Source organism: Haliotis asinina, chromosome 7 (assembly GCF_037392515.1).
Source record: "Haliotis asinina isolate JCU_RB_2024 chromosome 7, JCU_Hal_asi_v2, whole genome shotgun sequence".
NCBI classification, from domain to species: domain Eukaryota; kingdom Metazoa; phylum Mollusca; class Gastropoda; order Lepetellida; family Haliotidae; genus Haliotis; species Haliotis asinina.
The window spans coordinates 52479614-52505715 of NC_090286.1; the positions used below are offsets into that span (position 1 = coordinate 52479614).

Genomic DNA, 26102 nt, shown 5'->3' on the forward strand with positions numbered 1-26102 from the left:
TTTATGTGTGGCAGTAGTTTCTCTGCCAGTATGACTTAAAGTGTGCTAATGATCAAGTTTTGATCTATTAATAATCATCCAGTGTATAACGATTTAAACATGAACATGTGAGGATACTGAAACATCCTGGTCAACAGAGATTGGCTAACCTCTATACGGACCTCAATGTAATGGCTGACAGTGTGGTGGTGTGTGGTCCTGTGCATTGTCCGAGGTAAGGTTGTCCTAAGGTTGTTTTGTGCAACGGGCATGTCCTTTTCTTAAGGTGATCGTAACTCTAACTTTAGTGTTTAAGGTTGATATTAGCTAAGGTTGTTTTGAACCACGGAACACAGGTCTCTTTTTATTGAAGCTAAGCAACGTTGAGCGCGGAGAGTCCTGGCATGGGTGACCGTGTGTGGAAGCTTCACTAGGAAGAGTTTCTAGGATTGCACCCACAAGGAAGCATTATGTTATACATATCGGCTCACCTTAGGTGAGTAACTTTGTTCAAAATTGCCTCTGTTCACCCTCTGTTCTGTACAATGCTCAGCTATTTTTTCATCTTGTTGCTGACTGCAACGTTCGTAACTCCAGGGCATTCCTAAGCCTATGCAACGTTACGAACTCTTTTTGAATAGTGACTCTGGGTCGCTTAGAGCATGGCGACATAGGATATCACATTTATCCTTTCATGACGGTGACTGCAGAGTATTTCGTGCAAATACGTCTAGATTTCACGCACGATATTATCAACGTGCGTGTTCTGTACTCAAAGCGTTTTTGTTCTGGGAAAGATTCTTGGGGGCAATGCGTTTTAGGAACTCAAAGCTTTTTTCTCTACCGCGAAGCCTGATTGGAGTTTTGAAATATTTCACGGTGACGCCTAGAAATCTATGGCTTCCAATCTCAAACCAAGAACATGTATATTTATTGAGGCGTTCATATTGTGCAATACATTGCCATCATGAGGTTACAGGTTCCCTTCATAAGATGCATCGCTGTGGCGTATTAGTTACCACACATACACAGTCTCCATGGTGGCATACTGCGACGTGTGTGTGTGTGTGTGTTTTGTCTCCTATGACGACGTCCATTATAGCTTTATAGTCCTAGCTCATTGAGATACCATGCCGCAGTTAAACATGAATACCCTAAACAGACACATTACACTGAGGCGAATAGTCCTTATTGTGCCTATTAATGCCGAACGTCAGACAGTGAGCAACACGTATGGCATTTTAACGTCTTTTGGTATGACACGGTCGGAGATCGAATCCCAGACCTTCCGCTCTTGGGGCGGAAGCTCTAACCATTACACCAAGAACATTTATGACATCAGGAAAATGAGAGCCATTTGGAATTTGAGTGGCATTTAGAAGTTCATGGAATAACAAAATATTTCGTTAGTGAAACGTTTTTGAGACAGGTTTCCGTACCGTTGTCATTGTTAGCATTTGAAATTTGTTTTTCCAGGCAGAATCTGAAGAGAGATGATAGGCTGACATCTAGTCAAAGTCAAAGTCAAAATGTGTTTATTTGTATGCGATGCCACCGGCCTATATACAATGTACAGCGGTTACAGAGAAAGTTTACATTTAGGAGGAGAGCAAATTGTTTTCTTAACACAATAGCATGATGAATATACAGTAATAATCTTTTTTTTAAGTTTATGGAGATATCGCATGGGGAAATAAGGACCCTGACCAACTGTTTTTATTTCAGGCTTGAGCTTAGACTATCTGCACTTGCCAAAACATCCTAGTTTATAGTGTGAGTCGTTTTTGTATTGACCGTGAAGGGTCTGGGAGACTGACTTGCAGGATGGAGCGACCATTAGAAAGATACATTCAGCAGCAAATATTGTGCAGGCGAGTCGGAGGAACCAGGACAAGCTTCAGCAATAGGTAATGGCAACGTGAATACCATGTCTCCACGTTAAAACGAGACTAGAGTAATATAACTAGAGACTATTCCAGGAGAATCATTAGCTGTGTGATCATATGTTCATATTGTGGATAGTTTTCGACCTCCTTGCATATAGCAAAGGGTGGTAGGGTAGCCTAGTAGTTAAAGAGTTGGCTCTTCACTCCAAGAAAAAACAGAGCCGATATGTTTCATTAACTTCTTCGGAAAGACCCTGGTTCGATTTCACACATGGATACATAGTGTCAAGCTCAGTTCAAGAGTCCCCGTTATTGCTGAAAATAGCGTACAATGTTACCTGGGACAGCAGAAATAGGCTTCACACATGGTACCCAAGCGAGGAATCGTATCAGAGTCTACCTGAAGACGTTAATGAAACATGAAACAGTAAAACTGGCTCTGTGTATTTTTCTAGGAGCGAAAATGCTATTTTCCATCTATCTAAATACATAATATTGAAAATATAAATATTCATCAACTATACACAAGTGAACCTTTCAGAAACACTTTTCACACACACAACAGATGCCTGGAGTGCCTTTCATGTTGTCCTTTGTAGTAAATTATGTTGACTGTTCATTCTTTGATTGGAAACTGAAAAGCATTGACAGAATGCATTAACTAGAAATGAATGATTTTATCAATATTTGAAACCTTGAGTATACATATCTTGAATGTGGCATGTTGCACTTGCTGACAATTGTAAATTTAATGACTCCGAAGTCATTTAGTCAATTACTTTACAATGTCTGTTCCTGATTCTTAATTATCATGTTTGGTGAAATTGTTTGTTTTTTTATTTATTGTTAAGTAATTTCAGACATTAGATTATCATGTCATGTTTCTAATCACGTTTTACCACTTATTACACATAGCTGATGTATCGATACCAGAAGAAGATAATACGACGGGCCTAAAAGGGAAAATGAAAAAGTCAAAGAAGATCAAATTCAAACCAGCATTTGATCTAGACAAATCTTATTGGGGTAGGTTATATGAACACCTCGAGAGACACCCTCAAACGAAGAAAGAGGATGCCGAGGAACTGCCATCATTTTGGGATACATATGGCATCGAAGATACATATATTGATAGCGCAGGTGATGGATCAGACTCTGATACAGAAGAGGAGAATGAGATCTCACCTGTTTCCTGGTTTGATGCAAGTAAAGAGAGATATGAGAATGATGAGGATGTCACTGATATTATTGTTGGAGAAAGCCTTGATATCATATACAGACCGAACGATCCAGTGGGTGCTGTAAAGGAGGAACGTAATATAGGAGAGCTTCAAGAACTGTTAAAAATGCATCATGACAAGTACAAGAGGTGCCAGATAAAGCTTGAAGGACCACACTTGGCTATTTGTAAAGTCCTCGAAGACGGGCATACTAATCAGGAAATTGAGATTCACGGCAGAGGAAAATGTGGGAGGACTTTCAATGGAGATGAAGTTGTAGTTGAAATTTTATCAAATGAGAAAGATGATGAAGAGGTAGACAATGATAAAATGTACGGCCGGGTTGTAGGTATTTTGCATAGCAAGTTTAAAGAAACTGACTTCACTGTAATGGCTTGCACTTCTAACAGCAAGGAAGTACATTTAATGAATCCAATATGTAACAGTGTCCCTAGAATTAGTGTCTGGCGGCATTTTTCCAGGGAAAAGGAGAAGAAGTATCATATTGATGTGTACAAAGTAGGGGATGATGGACGACTTTCATTTAGAGACTATTTTGAAATTGTCCCTGAGAAACGAAGATGTTACCTGTTTCTTGTTGTGTATTTGTTATGGCGGCCTGAGTTCACCTACCCTCAGGGTGCTGTTATTCAAGTGCTTGACTGTAGAGATAACTTTCAAGGTTACCTTCACGTTCTGAACACACATTTCCAAGTGCCTGGTCATTATGGAAAGAAAACGGTGTCACACGTCTCTGAGTTGATTGCAAGTCCTCGGACTCCAACGGATGAGGAAGATATACGACACATGACCGTATTTACAATTGATAATGCCGATTCAAGGGCTTTGGATGATGCCCTAAGTGTCTGGAAGACCAAATGGGAAGGAGTTGACGTCTTGTTGGTTGGCGTCCATATAACAGACGTCACATCAGTGGTGACGAAAGGAAGTGCAGTTGATAAAGAGGCGGAGAAAAGAGCCACAAGCTACCTTGCTTCTGAAAGGAGAGGAAACCATATGATGCCAGAACCTCTAAGCCAGAATATTCTGAGCCTGCTCCCGAATTCTGATAGGTTTGCTATCTCTGTTTTCTTTCTAATGGACGAAAGAGGGAATCTGCTTAAAATGCCCTATGTGTTAAGGACCTTCATCAGATCATGTCGTATGTTCTCATATCAAGAAGTGCAGGCAATTATTGACGACCCCGCGGGTTTAGAGTATTCAAAGACAATGACGCTAGAAAGTAGTGTCCTAACCCTCCACATACTGGCACGGCACTTACGGAAACACCGACTGGGAAATGCAAGATTTGAAGCTTCTCTTGAAGACACCAAATGTATTTGCATTGAAAACAAAAACAGGAATATTGATGCCCATCATCTTGTTGAGGAATTTATGATAAAAACAAATAACTTCATCGCGTCATATTTGATGGATGCTTTCAGACATTGTGTACCACTACGATGTCAGTCAGATCCACCTGAAGACAAGCTGAAACTTTGGGTTAAAAGAGAAGGATATGTGAAGGACTTCCTTGTAAAACTACAAGGTAGACCCATCCTTGGTGGCGTTTGTAACATTGACTATCAGTTGGAGGAATGTAATAACACAGAGGAAAAGTTTATTCCAGTACAGAAGGCGATATGGGATGAAATAAGGAAAGCTGTAGAGTTACAAGATTTCAAGAAAGTGAGATATATGATGTGCTGCGACGTACTGCATCCACTCCAGGGTCTTGCCATTGAACACTGGATGAATATAGGGGAAACGGCAGCGTACAGGTGTTCTTCAGAGGGGAAGAAAAACACAAGTCACTTTTCACTCAACATGTTCCCATATACTCACTTCACATCTCCACTGAGGAGATACACAGACTTAATTACACACAGGTTCGTTCGTGCCGTGTTAGATGAGGAGGAACCTCCATACACACAAGCAGAAGTTTCAAATATCTGTGCCCGGATGACAGAGAAGCACCAAAGAAAAAAGGAATTTGATCGTTCTTACAGAATCACAAGAGAGTGCAAGATGTTCTCCAAATCTCCATGTACATTTAATGCCATTGTTGACAATGTAAACATCTGGCACGTAACACTGTATATTCCATCTCTTAGAGGCATATCATTTGGGCGATTGGAATTGCCATTTAACCTGCTGGACTGTTCCGGGAATCCCAAATTACAAAGACATCCTGAAGGCCAGAAAGAGATTATTTGTTTCTGGAACAAGCGTTTCTATAGATATGAGGATCAAACAGTAGGCGATAGAAGATATGCATCGGAGACATTTGAGCTTGCTGAAGAGGAGCATGTTGGACAGGAGCAGGATATAGTTTATGGAAGAAGGACTGATGACCGCCAAGAGCTTGAGGATGGCATATCTGGAGACAGATCTAGTGCAGAAGTATCGGAACCTCCGCGAATTCTCACAGACTCAAACCTGCACACAACAAACATACCGTCATTCCAGTTTGCTCACTTCCTGAAACAAGTGTTCAAAATGTCAGAAGAAGAAGATACAGCAATATCATGTGCTGAAGACCGACAAAGAATGGTCTCTGGATTAAGGTCCTTTCTCCCATGTGCAAAACATCCCGAGAAAGGGACACGAAAGCTGGTTTCTAACAGACGTGAAAACGAGATGGCTTGGCACTACATCGAATTCAGCCTCACGTTTTCACCTGGCCAAGTAGTGCGGGTTCAAATCCATGCCGAACCAGACAGAGGTCTCCCAGCTCCATATGTGCAGCTGTTTCATATCTGTGACAACTTTGATCTGTGTCTCACCCACATGGACGATCCAGTGGCTATATTTGCGGAGTATGTGTCTGTGCCAGTGAAAGATCGGAAATTTTACTGCATCCAAGAATACCAAAAGGCTTGGCTGCCGGTTCTTGAAATGGAGAGTGCAGCAAGTTCAATTGGTAGTGAACAAACAATTGTCATCGATGATGCTGAAGTTACAATTGTTAAAACACAACTCGGAAGAAGAAATGTATATGCAGGCACCATAAGTCTGGACCCAAACTTTTGTGATGTTCGCCAGATTGAGATTGGTGGGAAGAGTGTAGATATGCTAGAGAAAATGAAGCTTAGAGAAAGCAGCTTCAGTGATTTAAGCTATGCCTCGCTAGACTATCTGTGTATAAGACATGCGGTAGACAAGGAGTCAGGTGTCTGGGTAGGTCATGCCATTGTGAGGAAGGTTAAGTTGAAGAAACCTGTAGGCCGCTATGTGGACATTGACCCTGATGCTGGGACAGTGATCGTCACCTTTGAATTGAGACAGAATTCACGACGGCCACCAAGTATGTTGATAGATAAGCCATTCGGGGCCACGGTAGAAATCATCCCCAAATCTCAAAGCGACAGGTAAAACTTTTCGCAAATGTTTAGATGACGTACCCACGCCCTTCTTTGATCACTGTTTTATATTTCTATCCAGTAACGGTTTTCTTGTATATTGCTGCCCCCAGAAATTTTGTAGTTGTATGACTGCACTATGTCTGGACAAGGCAGTCTATCGATAAGATCCTAGTATCAAGCTAAGCAACTGTAACTGACTTGCAAGTCATCTAAAGTTTGTCAGGGATACTTGTGGTCTGTTCAACTCATTCTTATTGTAAGTCACATGATTGAGTCCAGCTAAAGAGAAATGAGTGAATGATGGTCGCTTTGAAGTTCTGGCCAAAGACATACTTGTCTATGTTGAGTAATGCAGAGTTTCAGATCGGTTCATTTGATCACAAGTATTAAATGTCCTGAGTATTTTACACAACTATATTTTTAGTTTGGTATGACGTAAAATGCGTGAGGAATTGACCCAAATTTAATGACCAGATTAAAAAATCCTGTAACCAAAAATTTCCAAATTCCAGATTAGTCCAAGTAATTACTGGACACCAAGCTTTACCCACTAGACCATCATGGAAGTATGATTGCCAACCATTCATACGGAAAGATATTTTTTGTTAAGATAAAGATATATGTGCGCATTTAATCCGCACTTCATACCTCTTTTACCTTACTTAATTATAAATTCATGTATATTTTGTCCGTCAAAATGAAAGATGAACATGTTGACAGATACCAGGACTATCGTACATTTCGTGGTGGAACGTCTACTCATCAGAGAAATGAACTATTTGCTCAAATGATGTGACCAGCTTAAAGTACCACGTCCCTATCTACTCAGTTCTTAATACCAGCATTGATTCAAAGAAACTTTCCCTACAGGATATTGTTATATGACTGCCTTCATGACATACTGACGCGTGCAATTACAAACAATGTTGGGATATCTTTGTCATTATTGTTATGTGGAACTTCTAAGTTGTATTGTTTACAGGAGAGCCGCGCAAATGATAGCTGGTCTCAAGGTACATGGTGACTACTTGGCCAAAAACATAGCCCTCGGTCGTTTTGACTTGCTGAACACACGAGAATGTGCGTATAACCACTGTGTAGGAAGTACAAGGTCATTATTGAATAATAGTGATCGAAGACATATAACATGGCATGTGTTCCGTCACCTGTCAAATCCCAGCCTTACTGATTATATTCACGATCACATATGTTAATTACCAACCTTTCAGCTGCACCGTGACATAGGTTTCAAGTGACAGAGAAACACCTAATGATGCCAATGATCTTTGAAGAATAACTTAATTTTCAGATTAATTTTGCTCATGTATATTTTGTGTTCTTCAAATGCTAAATGAACTAATGTGAGGGTGTGTTAGGCGACCTGTCTCAGGCGCCAGACTAGTAGTCCAGCGAGCTTGGAGCTGAGGAGATCGAGCCCACCTTTGACTGGGTGTAAGAAAAACCCCTAGTATACAGCACACAACCCTTTGCACTTTAAAAAAGCCACGAATCATTGGTATATGGCCAAATGGTGGCCACATGAATACATGCAAACACCTAGTTGCCGGTACAGCAACGTGCAGTAAACTTGGACAAAGTACTGTGACTATGTGTCCCATTACACCCAGCTGTAACTGGGTACCTCGTAAGGACAGGAAAGCCTCACTGACTTGTTAAGCAGCAAGAGTTGTATGTTCCCCAGGGAGTTGAGATTCAAAATATGATGTGCCGTTGTGATATGTATCCAGTGATCGAGGAAAAACCAAAGGGCCTCTATCAGTTGAACTGGATATCAGAGGTATAGAAATGTTGGCATAATAATAATGAAAAACGAAAATAATAATAATAAGGAACTCTCTCTGCTGCCTTTTTATTTTAATCTGTAAACATAATAATAATGTCATACGTTTGTTGATGTTGTGTAGGGTGTCGTCGGCTTGCTTTGTGCATGGAAAGCGAAACAGATCTGACAGATGAAGAGAGACGTTATTCAACTGCAATAATCAACAATGAAAGTCAGACGAAGGCAATAAGGAGAGCGCTGGAGTATCCCTTCAGCTTGATACAGGGACCTCCTGGTAACTAAAACAGTGAGACTGTCAACTCACCGACTGAGACACTGTACGAGGGAGTGGGTGAGATTAGTTTTACGCCGCGCTATGCAGTGTTACAAGCGGGCATTACTGCAGATCAGTTGTGACCCGGATCTTCACGGGGCCGACAGACATTATATGGCGTTATGAGGGGTCGATATAGATAGGTAATGCTCTGTTGTCACTCGACACAGATGGATCTTTGTGCTTGTTTACAGGTCATAGATAAATGTACCTTTCTTCAAAGACTTTTGCTGACCCAGCGATGAACATGAACTCTCATATGACAAATGGAATGAAAAACCGATTGGGAGCTTTGACTGCGTGCTTCCCTGAGCGATAGAACAATTTGACTAACAATAACAATCACATAAATCCCCATTTACCTCGTACTTGGTGTACAATCTCGTACAGTATAAGTAACTGTTATGTACATGATTTTAATTTTGTAAACATTGAAAATCTAATAACAATAAACTCATTATCATAACAAAATTGCGTAATGACGGGAAAAGGGAATTGATATTAAAGTTAAGTTCCACAATGTAATGTGTTATTGTTTGGCATCTTGCTGACATATTCGGTAAATAGGATGCTAAAAAAATTTCAGTATTCCTGGGATACTGCATCACTGCATGTAGATACGTGTTATTGTGTATTATTGTTTACACAGGAACTGGAAAGACCACCATTGGAGTGAAGTTGGTGTTTCTTTATGACAAAATTAACAAACGGATGTTTCAAGAGGGTCATGACTCAAAACGGAAGCAGATCCTTTTTTGTGGACCATCCAACAAGTCTGTGGACCTGGTAGCACGTAAGGAAACCTTCTTTTGTTCATTTACAATCCTCATAATGTTTAAACTTGTTTAACTCATACCAAACAAAGGAAGTGAACGGTCAAACAAACAGTCATTCAGTGAATCCATCAATCAGCCAGCATTCTGAATATATTCAACCTGTTGTCCATCAGTCAGTCCTTATCCTTATCCTTATCTTCCATTCCTGACTCAATCAACCTGTTGTATCCATCAGTCCACCATCTGTTGCATTCATCGGTATATCCATTTGTTGCATTAATCAGTCCACCAGTGTCTTGCTTTCATTTGTATTACATCAGTCCTTGCCACCGTCTTTCCATTCTTATGATCCATTCATCAGTGTATCTGTTGAATATATCAGCTCATTCACCTTTGTCTGTCCACCGATCTGATGGTATGATGAAGGCTGTAATGTTGCTATGATATTCCTATGACTCTGACCTGTCACTGACGTTATTGGGCCCAGGTATTGTGAGACCACCTGTGTGATCCACCCCAAAACCAAGTCTGCAGTCCGGCGTTAACGTCCATAGAACGCCTGTCTCCAAACCCGATCCCTACAGTCTAAGAGGTCGAGAGTGACCCTCGATTTGCCCTGAAACATAACATTAGCCCAATGTCGCTTTTTCCACTGTTGACGTTTTCCACTCCTGCCTCTCATTAAAATCACTTGCATTAAAATGAAGGAGGACAAAGGACTATATGCACACAACTGCTATCTGTGCAGAGGACTGCACTCTATGTGCTGTTGCAATTGTTGCAAACCAGTCTGATTATCAGCTGGTGATCAATTTCTCACTGCCATTGTTGTGACTAATCATTGGCTGGGGCTTTGGGATATCTAAAAAGTAGTGTCGATCATCAGCGTTATGTGTTTTATGGTATCCACCCCACAGTATGATGATGGTATGTATTGAAACTACATGTAGGAGCACTTGAGGGACGATTGAGAACATTGCAACATACCTCCGGTACATAACTGTTCAACAAGTTACAAATGTCACTTTTTTAATACTTTTGATTCTATTTGAATCTATATGAATCTATATATGTTGTAAAGTGTCCCAAATAAGACTATATGCATGTGCAAATAAATGAATCTGTGAATAATTTAAATCTGGCATACCACCCCTTTGCCTGTCAGAGGTGTTTTGTGACCTGATTTTTTCCGAAATGTTTACTTCCATTGTGACTGGGGAGGTGGGGCAGCCTAGTGGTTAAACCGTTCGTCACGCCGAAGACCGGGGTTCCATTCTCCACATGGGTACAATGTGTGAAGCCCATTTCTAGGGCCCCCGTCGTGTTATTGCTGGATATTGCTGCGGCATAAAACTAAACTCACGCAGTCCATTGTTTCACTCACTGACGCCTGTTTCTGTAGTTGTACTTCAAACAAAATATCCTCTTTATTTTCATATCTACATAATGTATTCCAACAAATAATTTACGGGGGATTGTATGGCTTCATAAATATAGTAGATATTGCCTTTTTCACAGGCTCCCTTTTGAAAAAACTTGGAAAGGAAATACGTCCAAAAGTTCTCCGTGTTTATGGCAAGAGTGTTGAACAAGCAGACTTCCCAGTTCCCTTACGGATTTATGCTTCTAACAAGAGGAGAAAAATCCAAAAGTCAGATCCAGAACTGAAAGAAATCACACTACACCATGTCATCAGACAAGATGGCAAACCCCATGCTACAGAAATCAAGGACTATGATGAAAAGTTCAACAGGTATCTCAGTTCCAGCACGACTCAGCGGGTAGGTTGCAAGGTGGAGACTGATGCCTTTTGTTGTACTGTTGTACTGTTGCTGTATGCCTTTTGTTGGTCTTAGTGAAATCAGGCAATCACGAATGTATCTGAGACAGAATGTTTAGGATTTCACACAGCTTTCACCAGTATTTCAACACTGTCTCCGTTTAAGTTTGTCATACACCAGTACTGTTGGCGAGAGCAGTGTTTAACAACTATCAAACATCAAATAAATGAAGAGACAATTAGTTGGTTAGAGTGGTACTACGGCAATCTCACAGGCCATCGAAAGGATTGGTTGAAAGGGAAGAATGTGTTAGATGGCACGCCATCGCACCATGATAGCACCTTGTCAATCAGTGTAGAATTCTCACGAGACTCTATTACTGATTACTATATACTCTTAAAAAACTAAGGGGGCCTGAACTTTCATTTTCGATAGGAAATATAAGCGTTAACACACTTTTCAAAGACAGACATCTTATGAACGCACAACCGTTTCTCTTTATTACCGCCCATACACACAAAACATGAGATGCACATGTACAACGCAGTACCTACAAACACGTGCGTGAGGGATTGTCCTTGATTTTCATAGTTTTCAGGACCGATAAATCACTCTACCATTAATTTTGACAATCATCTCACACCAAACAGTGTGCTTTCTTGCTTTCTTCCATTTTTAAAAAATAAAAATCATACACATGCAGATTTCACGTCACACACCAATCATCTTGCATCTCACAGTTGTTAGAGTTTGTTTCCTGCTTTTTTCTTTAAAAAAAACCCAACAAAAATCATACACATGCAGATTTCACGTCACACACCAATCGTCTTGGATCTCACAGTTGTTAGAGTTTGTTTCCTGCTTTTTTCTATTTTTTTAAAAAAAAACAAAAATCATACACATGCAGATTTCACGTCACACACCAATCGTCTTGGATCTCTCAGTTGTTAGAGTTTGTTTCCTGCTTTTTTCCTCTTTTTTTTTAAAAAAAAAATGAAAATCATACACATGCAGATTTCACGTCACACACCAATCATCTTGCATCTCACAGTTGTTGGAGTTTGTTTCCTGCTTTCTTCTTTTTTTTTTAAAAAAAACAAAACAAAATGAAAATCATACACATGCAGATTTCACGTCACACACTAATTATCTTGCAATAGAGATTACTGTACAAAATACTATGGTCATAAGGAAGTGCGGGTGGTGATGCACTCTCAAATCTCAAAACATTCATGATTATCAAAGCAACATCGACTGACTCCATATATCGCCCAATTATTGCAGTCGTAAATTTAAAAGGAAGTTCCCCTTCCTTCTTTAAAGAGTACACAACAGACAAACAAGTAAAGAAGTAATCAATATCTGAATTTTCAAGAAACAATTCTGACATGAAAATGGGCGTTTGTATTCCTGATCCTACCATTCCAAACACTGGGGCAGTACCACCAGTTATAGCACATAATGACATGACGTTTTACCAACAACTCAACCATTGCTACATGCGACTTATAACCTGGTCAGTATTACGTGTATAAATCTTAATACGCTCTGTACTGTAGATGTCCCACAACTAGAATAAGCAGTCATTATATATGTCATACCAAATGCCAAATAATTGTTTGCAGGAGAAAATTACCTTGAAGGATGTGAAAGCCTATGATAAACTGATAAATGATGCAGAGAAAGAGGAACTGGAGAAGTATGATGTTATTCTCTGTACGTGCATAGTGGCTGGACGCAGGAGTCTCTGCAAGGCAGTAACTATTCATCAGGTTATCATCGACGAGAGTGGCATGTGCACAGAGCCCCAGAGCATGATTCCCATCATCGCCAATAATCCAGAACAGGTCGTTCTGATAGGCGACCACAGGCAGTTGCGGCCAATCGTACAATGCCAAGAAGCAGCCGAACTTGGCCTTGACCAGTCCCTGTTTCAGAGATACAGGGCCAACATTGCTTTTCTAAACATGCAATACAGGATGGTGAGTAATCCAAGTAATACTCTGTACAGGATAGTTAGTAGTTCCAGTAATACTCAGTATAGGGTAGTGAGTAGTTCCAGTAAAGTTCAGTACAGGATAGTGAGTAGTTCCAGTAATGCTCAGTACAGGATAGTGAGTAGTTCCAGTAATCCTCAGTACAGGATGGTGAGTTGTTCCAGTAATGCTCAGTATAGGATAGTGAGTAGTTCCAGTAATGCTCTGTACAGGATAATGAGTAGTTCCAGTAATCCTCAGTACAGGATGGTGAGTAGTTCCAGTAATGCTCAGTACAGGATTGTGAGTAGTTCCAGTAATGCTCAGTACAGGATGGTGAGTAGTTCCAGTAATCCTCAGTACAGGATGGTGAGTAGTTCCAGTAATGCTCAGTACAGGATAGTGAGTAGTTCCAGTAATGTTCAGTGCATAATGGCGAGTAGTTCACTAATGTTCTGTACAGGATAGTGAGTAGTTCCAGTAATGCTCAGTACAGGCTAGTGAGTAGTTCATGTAATGTTCAGTACAGGATTGTGAGTAGTTCCAGTAATGCTCAGCACAGGCTAGTGAGTAGTTCCAGTAATGCTCAGTACAGGCTAGTGAGTAGTTCCATTAATGGTCAGTATAGGATAGTGAGTAGTTCCAATAATGCTCAGTTCTTGATGGTCAGCATATGGGATAAGTATTTCAACGTGCACAGACTTAATGATCTTTTTACTAGTGCTAATCATCATTTATTCTTGTTATTTTTTAAAGAAAGTGATTTGATGCATTGTGAGTGATAAGTTTCTTAGATATATTTTAATGATTGGTAGTTTAGATAGGTAACTTAGATTGTTAGTGGCTGTATCTTCGAAGAAGTCAAAGTGTTGTAAAAAACTGTCCTCTTCAGAAAGAACGTAAGTCACCAAACATTTTAGTAAATTTCAACTTACCAGATTTAGTCCGGCAGAATGTTAACATGACCTTGCAATTTAGGTCCCACAATAGTTTTTGTATGATTCCATTCCAGCAGGCACTATAGATGAATAAAGTATCGGATGCCACCTTGGCACCCTTGAGGGTTTTGAAAAAAAGGGTTTTTTAAAAAGAATTTCCCTCCTTTGATAATCGGCTATATTTGGATGGTTACAAAGAAACACATCATGAGCTTTACAGTGATTAAATATATTATATATACTTGGTATACAATATGTTATCACAACTGTTACTTAGTACAGTGCTAAAAGGGAATTATGGGATATTTTTTAAAAAACTCGTTTATCCAGACAAAATTAAATAACACACTTTACTCTTAAATAATGTTCTAAAAGTAGATGAAAGAAAGTATTTTGTTGTGAGCTTCTGATATGAAGGTTGTTTACTTCCTCTAGGAAAACAGGGCAAGGAAACTTATTACAGAGAACATTTCAGATGTTAAGAAATCAATTGTATGGATAAAAGAGTGTTATGACATATTCAGGTTAATTTACTTTTATTGTTTCATATAATCTTTTGCCTGAATTAGGAATATGATTATAAATTCGAAATCCATGCCCAAATTGTATGATATTTAAAGAATGATTGTTACTTAAAATGCTAGCAAGGTGAAGAACTTGCATCTTAGTTACGAAAATCAATTGGAGTCTTTGCCCATGAGTGAGAGTCACAGGCGAAGTCTGGTTTAGTCTCTTGGTTAAATGGATTAAAAATGTCAGTCACTTTCATGGAGCACTCTCAGTGCAGCTCTGGTGTGCTGGTTATAGCAGTCATCACACCCTGCACATTCACAGAACATTGTACAAGGAAGTCGAGCAGCAGCACATCCACACTTAGCTGAGGTACAGTTTTCACAACAACATTTCAACAGTTTGAGAATGTAATCGGGAGCCGATGGGGTTCCTTGTGGTAGCAGCACTGGGAGCAAAGTCTGGTTTAGAGTGTCTTTCATCCAACCATGCTTGAGAGGATCTATTGTTGGAGGATCTTTATCTAAAGCATGTTTCCAGATACAGGTTTGCAGGTGTGCCCTTAGTGCATTCTGCACAAATGCCTCCTGAGTAGGCGGCAGTGACATAATCTTCACAGATGAGAGAGCATTTCTTCTTCCAACTTTCGATTTCCACACCTTGAATCGAAGCTCATGCATTGCAGATGCAGAGTGTCCATAGCATGCCGACAGAAATGACACAGACTCTTGTATGATTTCTTCAGTGGAAGCAGACAGATCTCCAACATGACGAAGATGGTAATTACCTTTCAACAATTTCACAGCAGTAGATTTTCCAACACCCCAACACTGAGCCACTGTGTCACATCCTGTAAGAGCATGAGCTGCAAGAAGATTGGGAACAATGGCAGAATATTTCTCAGCTGTGGCTTTAATGTCAATGCACTTCTTGTTCACTGATGATGTTGACTCCATGCACAGATGACACGTTAATTGTTGACACAGATAGAAATGTAGCAGCAGCACAAATACATCAGTATCATCACACATCACTGTTATAGATGAATTGGGAAGTGACACTGCAACAGATACCACCTGCTGTATGATGATAACATCAGCCTCTTCATGGGTTGTCCTGAGATCATGCCGATGAATCAATAAGCCATTGTTGACCTCCACTGGTACCGGGGACCTTCCAGTTAAAACTAGCTTGTGTGTGCAGACTGTCAGTGATTCTCTCATCTCTTGGAGGCAGTCTACTACAAGGTCTATCAGCTGAACTTTGTTTGAAGTAACTGTGAGTAGAATTTTCTGTGATGGGAGGGGCATGGATAGATAAATCTTGTGTTGTCTGTTGGCTTCTTTGTCCCGTGATGATCTAGTGATACCTTTGATGCTATATTCAAAGTACCTGTCAAATATAAGGTATACATCAGCTTCTTTCATTTTCTTCATTATGTATGAAACAACGTTGTCAATGAAATCTTTTACTTTTCCATCTTTTGGCCAGTGAACCACCCACAACATTGCAGACCCATCAATGATAATGCTTTTTTGGTCCAAGGGAAGACTTTCTGATAGTTCAACCTGCAAATTATTCTTCAAAGTAGATTTGTTTGTGGCTGTTCTCATGACACCTTCATCAGTAAACATAGAAGTAGGTACTGGTGCCAACTCAAATGTTAAGACTTGGGCAATGTTGATTTCTCTCCCTGCGGCTTGAAGTCCAATGATTCTGGAGTAGATAAGATTTGTATCATACAAATTTGAAGATCCAACCTGAACATGATTCTTCAAGACGGCCATAGTTTTTATCTTCTTTGACAAAGGTCTGTGGAATCCATCTGGCCATGACCTTTCAAATTTCTCCATTTCTTCCTGTCCTATTTCCAATCCCTTATCAGCATTCACAGAACTGTCTGCATACCTGCCACTCACAACCTGCAACAGTTTATCTGTGGGGAGCTGTGACACATCTAATGGATCACTTGACTCTTGGAGTTTCTGTCGAATGTTTTTTCGATCTTTTGCATCTGCTGAGATTCGGCCCTTCATTTCTTCTTTGTGAATTTGATCAGTTGATTTATCCTTGTTTGTCATATCAAAGATGTCATTTGACAAAACACTGCAAGTATGAAGACTCAAGGCCCATGTCTTCAAAGTGTTTGGCTTTAAGGTGATTCCAATGATGCCATCTGGACCCTTTCCATATTTCATGAAAGTCGTCTCAATCATCATGTCTGTCCATATCCCATTCCATGTCCCAGGTGTATGACGTGTGACATGTTCCCCTTTTAGAAATTTCTCAAGCAGTTCTGGCTTGAGATCTTCTGCTGTTCTAAGATAATACAGGCCATAACGTGCATAGTTCTGATGTCCAGCTGCAAAGAAATAGGGCATCATCAGCTTAACTGCAAGCAAATGGAGTGGCCAATCTGCTTCTTTTTCAGCTCTGACAAACTGTAGCATCAGTAACACTGGCTTGATCAGCATATCCAGCCACAGTCGCGTTGTTCTGGCTTGTCTTGCTCTGTGTTCCAAGATGTTAAATAAGTCACCTGGTGTGGATACCTCTGTTACTATGTTCCGTAATAGTTCTTCAACTAGAATTCTTAAGGCTCGTACATTTTGAGGATATCTCTTTCCTGACAACATGTTTGCTACACCTCCAAAGGAGCTCTCCAAAATGTCTGACAGTCCACTTCCAGCCATCAGTGTGCCAACACATCCAATAAAGTTCATAAGGAAATGCATTCCTCCGAGGCGCAGAAAGAAATGGCTGAATCTTTCTGGGTATGCCCATGTTATGTGAACTGCAACCTTGTAAAGTTGTTGATCACATGTGAAAACAACAATGTCTTGTCCTACTTGTTTTGTTAGTATGTCAGCTTCCTTCATAGCAGTTAACATGGTGTCAGGATCAGCTGGTTTCATGTCTATCAAAGGAGTGTAGACTGAAGTTGTTTTTGATCTGACTGTGAGACCTTCCCTTCTATTCAGTGCGCTATTATAGCCATTCCATTCTGGACAGGAGTCATCTTGCACAACTTTAGAAAAGAAGTCAATATCCCTAAGAGTTGCTCGTGATGCTGAGACTACTTGCATGGCTAACATTTTCAGCGATTTCGCTGTCTTCATGACACAGTCCTTCGGCATGTTTGGCTTTTTGTGACCTGTGTAACGTTCTACAGTTATTTCATCATTCACTTGCTGTGTCATTTCCTCTTTCTTTATCCGACGAAATGTACCCTTGTCACTAGTGTTCTTGTTATCATCAAGTGTCTGAGTTAGAAGCATTGCAAGAGCATGTGTTGATTGGAGTCCATTTTGACTGGAAATGTTGGCATCAAAATTGTCGACTATGACTTGTACAAGGGGAGTTCCTCTTGGTGAATCTGACCTTAATCCTCTACATGTGACATCATTTGATGCAAGTGCTGCTGACTTTTTGAATCGGAGAACTTCATCATAGGTGCACACAATACCAAACTTGTTTAATTCTTGAATCAGATCTTTTCCTTTGATGAATACACCAAGACTTGTCTGCAGAGGTGTTGGTTGCTTTTTTAGTAGACCAGTAATCACTTTACAGAAAAAAATAATTACAAACTTTTTCTTAATAGAATAGTCAACTGAGTCTTTGGCTGCATGACTAGTTGCTCAGAAAGTAGTACTACCAGTTTTCATCAAACTATCAATTCAAGGGAATGGGAACTTTTCTTCTATGAGAATCTTTGAACATTGTTTGCAAACATGAAGATATGAATGCATATATATGTGGTTCTGGTAAATTTCAACATCAAAGAAGTTTAATGCAGCTTTCAACTGATAGTGATGCTAAGCCTAGCAGACGATGCTTCACAAGTTCACATCATTTTATCATAATTTTTTTTATCACATATCTTTGATACAAATACACTGTTTTACAGTGTTGTACATGTTATGAATTAGTTGGACAACAAAAATGAGTTACCATTGTGACATAATATTTGTGCAGATGATGTTACAACTGGGTAGCTAATGTAAACAGACTTCACAGGAAGTTCTCCATTTTGCGCTACTTACCTAACAACTTATCGTGCCTCCACATGGCCCTCTGTTGGCACTTGAGTTGTCAGGGGGTTGCATTTTCAAACATGTTTTATTCAAAACCCTCAAGGGTGCCAAGTTGTCATCCGGCTGTTTCATGATCTACATATATTAAACTTATAAAACCAGCAATAAAATACTGTGGGACCTAAAATGCAAGGTTAGGACTGAAAATTGCATTCAGCTACCGGACTAATTCTTTAAAGGTGGTACTTTTGTGATTTTAATTCATGACTAAATTCGACTACACATCACCAGGTTCTGAAGGGATGATATAAATCCAGCGAGGTATATATAGATAGCAAAAGTCCTGTAAGTGCCCATGGCCCCTAGTACGGTGATCTACCTACAGTTGTTGGCGATAATGTTTACATTGTATTGTCCCAGAACAAATTTCTATAAAGATATATGCTGGCTAGTTGTATCTCTTACTGTGATAATCTAGTACTATTTTACTGTCACTAGTTGACATTGTCGTATATATTATATGTATGTATTATGAATCTAGAACTAGGTTTAGTCTTGACATGGCTGAAATATTGCCAATGTATCTTTAAATCTTACCTCACCCACTCAAAACTTTATGGTGAGATGCTCTGGTGAGTCTTCAGCACAGGGGATGAGTAGTTCTACTGATGTTCAGTACAGGGTGGTGAGTAGTTATGTAGACGGCGTTCAGCACAGGGGATGAGTAGTTCTACTGATGTTCAGTACAGGGTGGTGGTTAGTTGTGTACACGATGTTTAGTAGAGCGTGATGAATAGTTCTGTTGATGTTCAGTACACGGTCGTGAGTAGTTTTACTGATGTTCAGCACTGGTTGGTGAGTAGTTCTACTGATGTTCAGTACTCGGTGGTGAGTAGTTCTACTAATGTTCACTGCAGGGGATGAGTAGTACTACTGATGTTCAGCAGAGAATGTTGAGTAGTTATGCAGTTGGTGTTCAATACAGGGTGGTGAGTAGTTCTACTGATGTTCAGTACAGTGGGGAGTAGTTATTTAGAAGGTGCTCAGCACAGGGACTGAGTCGTTCTAAATATGTTCAATACAGGATAGTGAGTAGTTCCAGTGATATACATAGTGTTCAGGGAGAACCCCCACTAGTTTGATGTCGCCAACCCCACATTGAAGCTGGTCTGGTTGGTGCAGTAGGAGGAGGGCAGATCAGTTGAAACTGGCTATTGGGCAGGTATTCTGATACCACGAGACCCACATTGATGGACCTGAGGGGAGAGTTGTAAACGAAGCATATTGTAGCTGCAGTGTTTTGTAAAGCTTATTCATATCATGTTTGTTCCTTTCTAGGATGAAAGTAATATTATTGATCTGGTATTATTGTGGAAACCACCTTCAGTATCAACATATCCTAGAAACATGTGAACTTTGTCTTAAAGAGTGACCTTGTTTATAGATCATGTGTGTATAAAGGGGCATATATTTATGTCAATTGGTTTCATCTAGTGGCAATAACAGATTGTAAGATCATCACATTCATTATCCATCGAAGAAGCCTCAGTAGTAATATTGACATCATGTCGTCACATTCAGCTCAAATACTGCTAAAACATTTTGAAATCACTCACAAATAACTGGAGGGGATTACCTTTTTATATTTTGCATTGTATATATCACATACATCAGCCTAAAACAGGTTAGGAACTCCCGTAAGGTAAATCTACTCAGTTTAATTGTAATTCTCATTCAGCATCCGGAAATCTGCAAATTTCCTAGGAACCAGTTTTACCTTGGTAAACTGGAGACTGGCCCGCCCAGTGTAGAGGAGGCTGAATGGTACATCGCTCCAGGAAAGGAACTGACCATCTGGCCAATGAAGACCAACCCAAAGGTGTTCTGCCATGTAGATGGGGAGGAGGAGACTCTCACTGTCACTACACGGGACGGCCGTGAAATGTCAAAATCCAATGAGAAGGAAGCAGATAAACTAGTCAGTGACTCATAGTCATCGAAAGTAGGACAATTTAGTGTAGTGTTTTATATCATGGATAGCCTGAACGTATCATTCAAAAGGGTTCAAGATCATTTATTTACACGTTTTGACATACAAACATGTATTTCAACGGAATATATTTGCAAAGATAGTTGGTTATTGTTTTGAAAGGAATTCTTCAATGTCCTCATGTAAAATTCAGTTTCAGATTCATATCAATCAACCAGCTTTAACATATTACATGTACAACTAATGAAAACTTTTAACCCGAGGCCCAAAAGAAAATGGACTATGTTTTGAGAAAGCCATGCTTTGGCACTCTTGTACAATTAGAAAACTGAGTACAGAGGCTGGGCTTTTTGTTTCTTTCTCTACTTCTTCAGCATCTTATCATAAGGTAAAGGAGCGGGGGTGGAGATATTCATATTTCCTTCAACATCGTATTAGTAGGGCGGGGACCACGAATCATTTTGCTGTCTATCCTTCAAGTTTAAATGGTAGGCTTGGGGTTATGTATTTCTTCCTTAATCCCCAATTCAACATTGTAACAGTAGGTTAGGGCATAGGCGTAGGAACTCGGGTGTAGCCACCCCCGCCCGAAAAAAATGGGAAATGTTTTAGGGCCTCTTACCGTTAAAAAATATCATGATCAAAACAAATTCCGTTAAGGATAGAATCCAAGGGATTTTTAATTCTTGTCACTCAAAACTAAAAGTAGAGGTAGCCAGGCTGACACTGTTATTAACAGCCAACATGGCCACACAGTAAATCTAGTTAAAACAAACACGTGTCACCTGAATAATGTAATGCATTTGCTGTTAATTAAAGTTCAAGTTAGCTCCTCTGTCCTTTTATATATTTCTTCTTCCTACATAGATTGTCAAGAAAGGTCTGCCATGATAAGAAGGTGTTCTTTTCACTTTTATGAAAATACAAATCTGTGCTGACCCTAAAGATATGTGAGTATGTATTGTATCAATCTATTTTCAGATTGAGGTGTTCATGTACCTTGTTCAGGAGGAACAGATCCCTGTGAAAGACATCAACTTGATGACTCAGTACAATGCACAGAGGAGTCTCATTAAAAGAAAACTGACGGACAAATTAACTGAGGACCCTCTGCTTTCCACACTACTGGAAGACCTGACCGTTCAAACTGTTGTGGCTAGTCAAGGTAGACTAGTGCATGGGTGTTAATGCTTTAGCTTAGGTCACTATCCACCATACTTATGTTGTTTTTTGAGCATAGGCCCCTAGGACCCTAGTGCCCCATGCTTGTCTCTCTGTGTTGGTCTGGAGTAGAATGGCTCCCCAATGTCCTACGCTTGTCTCCTTGAGTTGGTCCGGAGAAGAATAGATCCCCAATGTCCCATGCTTGTCTCCCTGTGGTGAGTCATGGGTATAATATCGCACCAATTTCCCATGCCTGTCTCCCTGTGTTGGTCTGGAGTAGAACAGTTCCGGAAACGTCCCTTGCTTGTCTCCCTGTTTTGAGTTTGAAAGAGAAGTGGTCCCAAGTGTCCTTTGCATGTGTCTGTGTGGTCTGCAGGGCATAACTTGATGGAAGTATATAAGCCAGCTTATAAACGGGTAAGCATTTCAGAATATATCTCTAACATATAGCCAAATATTGATCAAATTCAATTGCATGTACTGTCGACCGCTGATGTTTCGAACCCCAATGTGTCGAAATCCTAGTACTTTCGAAGTAAAACCAAGCTAACACACAACGATTTCGAAACGTTGCGGGAACGTTGTAGATAACGTCATGATACAACCTTGTCATAACGTTAGTATTACGTCATTTTTAAAGTTATATCACAAGGTACTAACAACGTTGAATATTTACGTTGAGGAAACGTTAATACCTGGTCTCCTCACAGCGTTATAATAACGTTTCTTATAACGTTTCACTTGAGATCCATTCTTCACTATTCAGCTGTAGCTTCAAAAAAACACATGGCCAAAAGGACATGCGCATTGAAAAATAAACATTGAAGCGAATTTCTACTTGTTTCTTATGTACTGTTCACAACTGGAAACCTATTCATCTATTAACATTAAAGAACATTTTAAGAAAACTGTACCTTTTGGCGACTTAAGAATGACATATTACGACCACATATCGTATGTACGTTCTGGCAACGTAAGTGTCAGGCCACACAATAACGTTGTAACAACGAAAGCATACAGGGGGAAGTTACCATTATGAAAAAAAGCTCGAGCTTACACATGATTATTACTAAAAGGGTTGGGCAAACCCTCGATGTTGTATATGAAGGTCTCTTTGACTTTGACTTCGACACAACACGGTGTTTAATTGTCCTTAAATGGTTGGTCCCCATAATACAGGACATGTTATGGAAGCTGCCTGAATACCTTCTGGCGTCAGTGAGCACAAAGTATTGTGTACATTCCATTCCATGGGTTGAATAATAACAATGCATATGTCCTCAGGTAGAGCGTTACAAAAGGTGAGCATTGGATTGTTTATTGCTTTTTGCATCTTACCAAGTTCGTTTGGATTTTTTCATTATATTTTTTTCTGAAAGCAATTTGTTTGTTTTTTGGTAATCAGTGTTGACTTTTTAAAATTTATTTTATCTTTTTTTCATTGTCAGGAAGCGAGTGGGACTACGTGATATTCAGCACTGTCCGGTCTCTTCCCCATTACAAGATAGAGAGTAAACCAACGATAGGCTGGAGCAAGCACAACCTTGGCTTCATCACAGATGCTAACCAGATCAATGTGGCGCTCACACGGGCAAGAAAAGGATTAATCATTATTGGTGAGAGGAAGTCAAAATTTTATGGTTCTCACCTGGACACTGTGAATCTGGAAGGTTTTCTAAGCAAGAAACTAACTAATGTTACATTTGACCACATCCTGAAATAAAGTGTGTATTTATAGCTTTTGGCCATCGGAGCATGGTCGATTTCCACTTGGAAGAGTATATATGTGATCTTGGCTACCTGTTGTCAGACTCCCATTTTTGTCGCTGGTTCGCTCATCGCGCCAAAGACATGGGTTCAACTCCTTATACGTGAAGATCCGGATTAATTAAATCTGGTCTTCTGCAACCCATGCTTGTCGTAAGAGGCGAAAGAACGTGATCGGGTGGTCTGTCGCGCTGACTAGGTTGAGACATGTCATCATATCCCACTTGCGTAGACTGATGCTCATGCTGTTGATCACTGGATTGTCTGGTCCAGAAACGACTATTTACAGACCATGTAGCTGGTATATTGCTGAGTGCCGACCAACATCACAAGGTTACAATGGGAAGAGCCTATTTCTGGCGTCTATCGTTGTGATTGGATACATATAAATGAGTCGTAAACAACACTCAATCACTGACTTATAAACTTAGTGTCATGTACACTACTTCCACCTGTCATAGACACGTGCACAGCTTCATTTGAGTTATATTGCTTCTAGCTTTCAATAAATATCACCCGGGCGGGAGATTATTGGGATCATTGGGGTTTAGAGCAAGAAAATTAATTAAAGGATACATATGTGATAATAACACACAACTACACTAAGACCTACCAATTTGATCATTTTAGGAAATTCAGATCTTCTTCAGTGTGATCAAGTGTTGAAACAACTGATAGCCATGTATCGCAAAGAAGGATGTTTTGTAGACTCAGCATTTCCGCCCAACAGACACAGCTAATACATAGTTGAAGATACAGGTAATAAGTCAATCCTCGGTCAAAGTTAAAGCGATTGCTTTACACTCATACATAAACTGGATTGATTGTGGTCACTTTACCCTTATACAGAGACTCAGGTTAAAGTGATTTCTTCACCCTAAAAGAAAGACTGGATTGGTGGTGATCAGTTCACCTTTATACAACGACTGGATGGATGAGGATTGGTTCATCCCTATACAACGATTGGATTGATTGTGATCAGTTCCCCCAATACAAAGGCTGAGGTTAGGGTGACTTGTTCACCCTAATTCATAAACTGGATTGATTGTGATCAGTTCCCCCAATACAAAGACTGAGGTTAGGGTGACTTGTTCACCCTAATTCATAAACTGGATTGATGGTGATAGTTCACCCCATACAAAGACTGAGGTTAGGGTGACTTGTTCACCCTAATTCATAAACTGGATTGATGGTGATAGTTCACCCCATACAAAGACTGAGGTTAGGGTGACTTGTTCACCCTAATTCATAAACTGGATTGATGGTGATAGTTCCCCCAATACAAAGACTGAGGTTAGGGTGACTTGTTCACCCTAATTCATAAACTGGATTGATGGTGATAGTTCCCCCAATACAAAGGCTGAGGTTAGGGTGACTTGTTCACCCTAATTCATAAACTGGATTGATGGTGATAGTTCACCCCATACAAAGGCTGAGGTGAAGTTGATTTGTTCAGCCTAAAAAAAACCCACTGGAATGATGGTGATCAGCTAACCCTTAACTAACACTGACGTGAAGGTATCGGTAAATCCTTACACAAAGACAGAGGTTAGAATTATTTTTTCAGCCAAAACTGATTTGATGATGATACGTTCACCTTTATACAAAGACTGAGGTTGAGGTGATCCGTTCACCCTTATACAAAGACTAAGGTTGAGGTTATCAGTTCAACCTAAAAAAATGATGGTGATCCGTTCACCCTCATACAAAGGTGGGGTTTAAGATGATTACTCCAGTCTCGTACAAAGACTGGGGTTGAGGTGATCACTTCAGCCTTGTACAAAGACTGAGGTGGAGGGATGATTTCATCGTAATGCTGGATTGTTAGTGATGAGTTTACCGCATCACAAAAAATGAAGTGAAGATGATTCGATCACTCTAATATAATTATTCATTTGCAGGTTATATGTTCACACTAGTTCAAAGACAACTGGATGAGATTTGTTCCCCTTAACTTGAATGGTCACATTTTTATTCTCTCTTTATTTCCGGTTTTGAAATATCACAGGCCATTAGTGCAATGCACTTGCGCGTGCACACAAAGCAATATCTACATGCACATGTAATACACACGAAGAAGAGAAAGTAATAAAGGGTAGCACACATTGCAATTCATCTTGTATTTGGTTAAGATCACAGGGTTTGTAAGTTCTCTTTTCTTTTTTTACTTTTTCTTAATCTTCAACGTACGATAAATAATTCATGTGAAGAACATTTCCGTCTACTTAACGCTGTCATATTTTTTGTACATTTACACTTTAGATTTAAAGATGAAGTCTTTATTACAAACCCTGACAGGTCACATGCCTACTTCGATGAGGAATGAACAGACACTATCGTCTACAACGTGCACTAGTTATTCAATCTGTTAGATAAATTTCGACACATGAAGGCCATTTTAGAATTGGTGGGTAGATCTGTTGTAATATTTGTGTAATCAGCAGAATGGACTCCATGTGTTTACCCAAACAAAGTTTGGAAGCCCCAACTCAACTAATTGGCAGTTTTCATTATAACACAATGGTTTGAACAGGGGCATATATTTTTGAGTAAAATGTATTGACGCAGTCATGAATGTTGTACTTAGAGTACCGGC

The 26102-nt window shown here is 39.9% G+C and overlaps 1 protein-coding gene across 1 annotated transcript; it reads left to right on the forward strand.

Moving 5' to 3' along the window:
* The first annotated feature begins 2743 nt into the window (after positions 1-2743).
* Positions 2744-24298, forward strand: LOC137292066 (3'-5' exoribonuclease HELZ2-like). The gene is made up of 11 exons (XM_067823610.1): positions 2744-5341; positions 5456-6456; positions 7433-7530; positions 8376-8528; positions 9217-9360; positions 10862-11124; positions 12750-13106; positions 20324-20563; positions 21557-21740; positions 23188-23355; positions 24137-24298. The coding sequence occupies exons 1-11, from the start codon at positions 2744-2746 to the stop codon at positions 24244-24246; spliced, it is 5316 nt and encodes a 1771-aa protein (XP_067679711.1). The 3' UTR covers positions 24247-24298.
* Positions 24299-26102: the final 1804 nt, after the last annotated feature.

What these genes read in the sequence shown, in the direction of transcription:
- LOC137292066 (XM_067823610.1), top strand. Translation starts at nt 2,744, where the DNA reads ATGTTTCTAATCACGTTTTACCACTTATTACACATAGCTGATGTATCG. An exon ending in ATAGATATGAGGATCAAACA is followed by an intron (nt 5,342 to 5,455) that starts GTAGGCGATAGA and finishes CAAGAGCTTGAG; the next exon opens with GATGGCATATCTGGAGACAG. An exon ending in TAAACATGCAATACAGGATG is followed by an intron (nt 13,107 to 20,323) that starts GTGAGTAATCCA and finishes ATTCTCATTCAG; the next exon opens with CATCCGGAAATCTGCAAATT.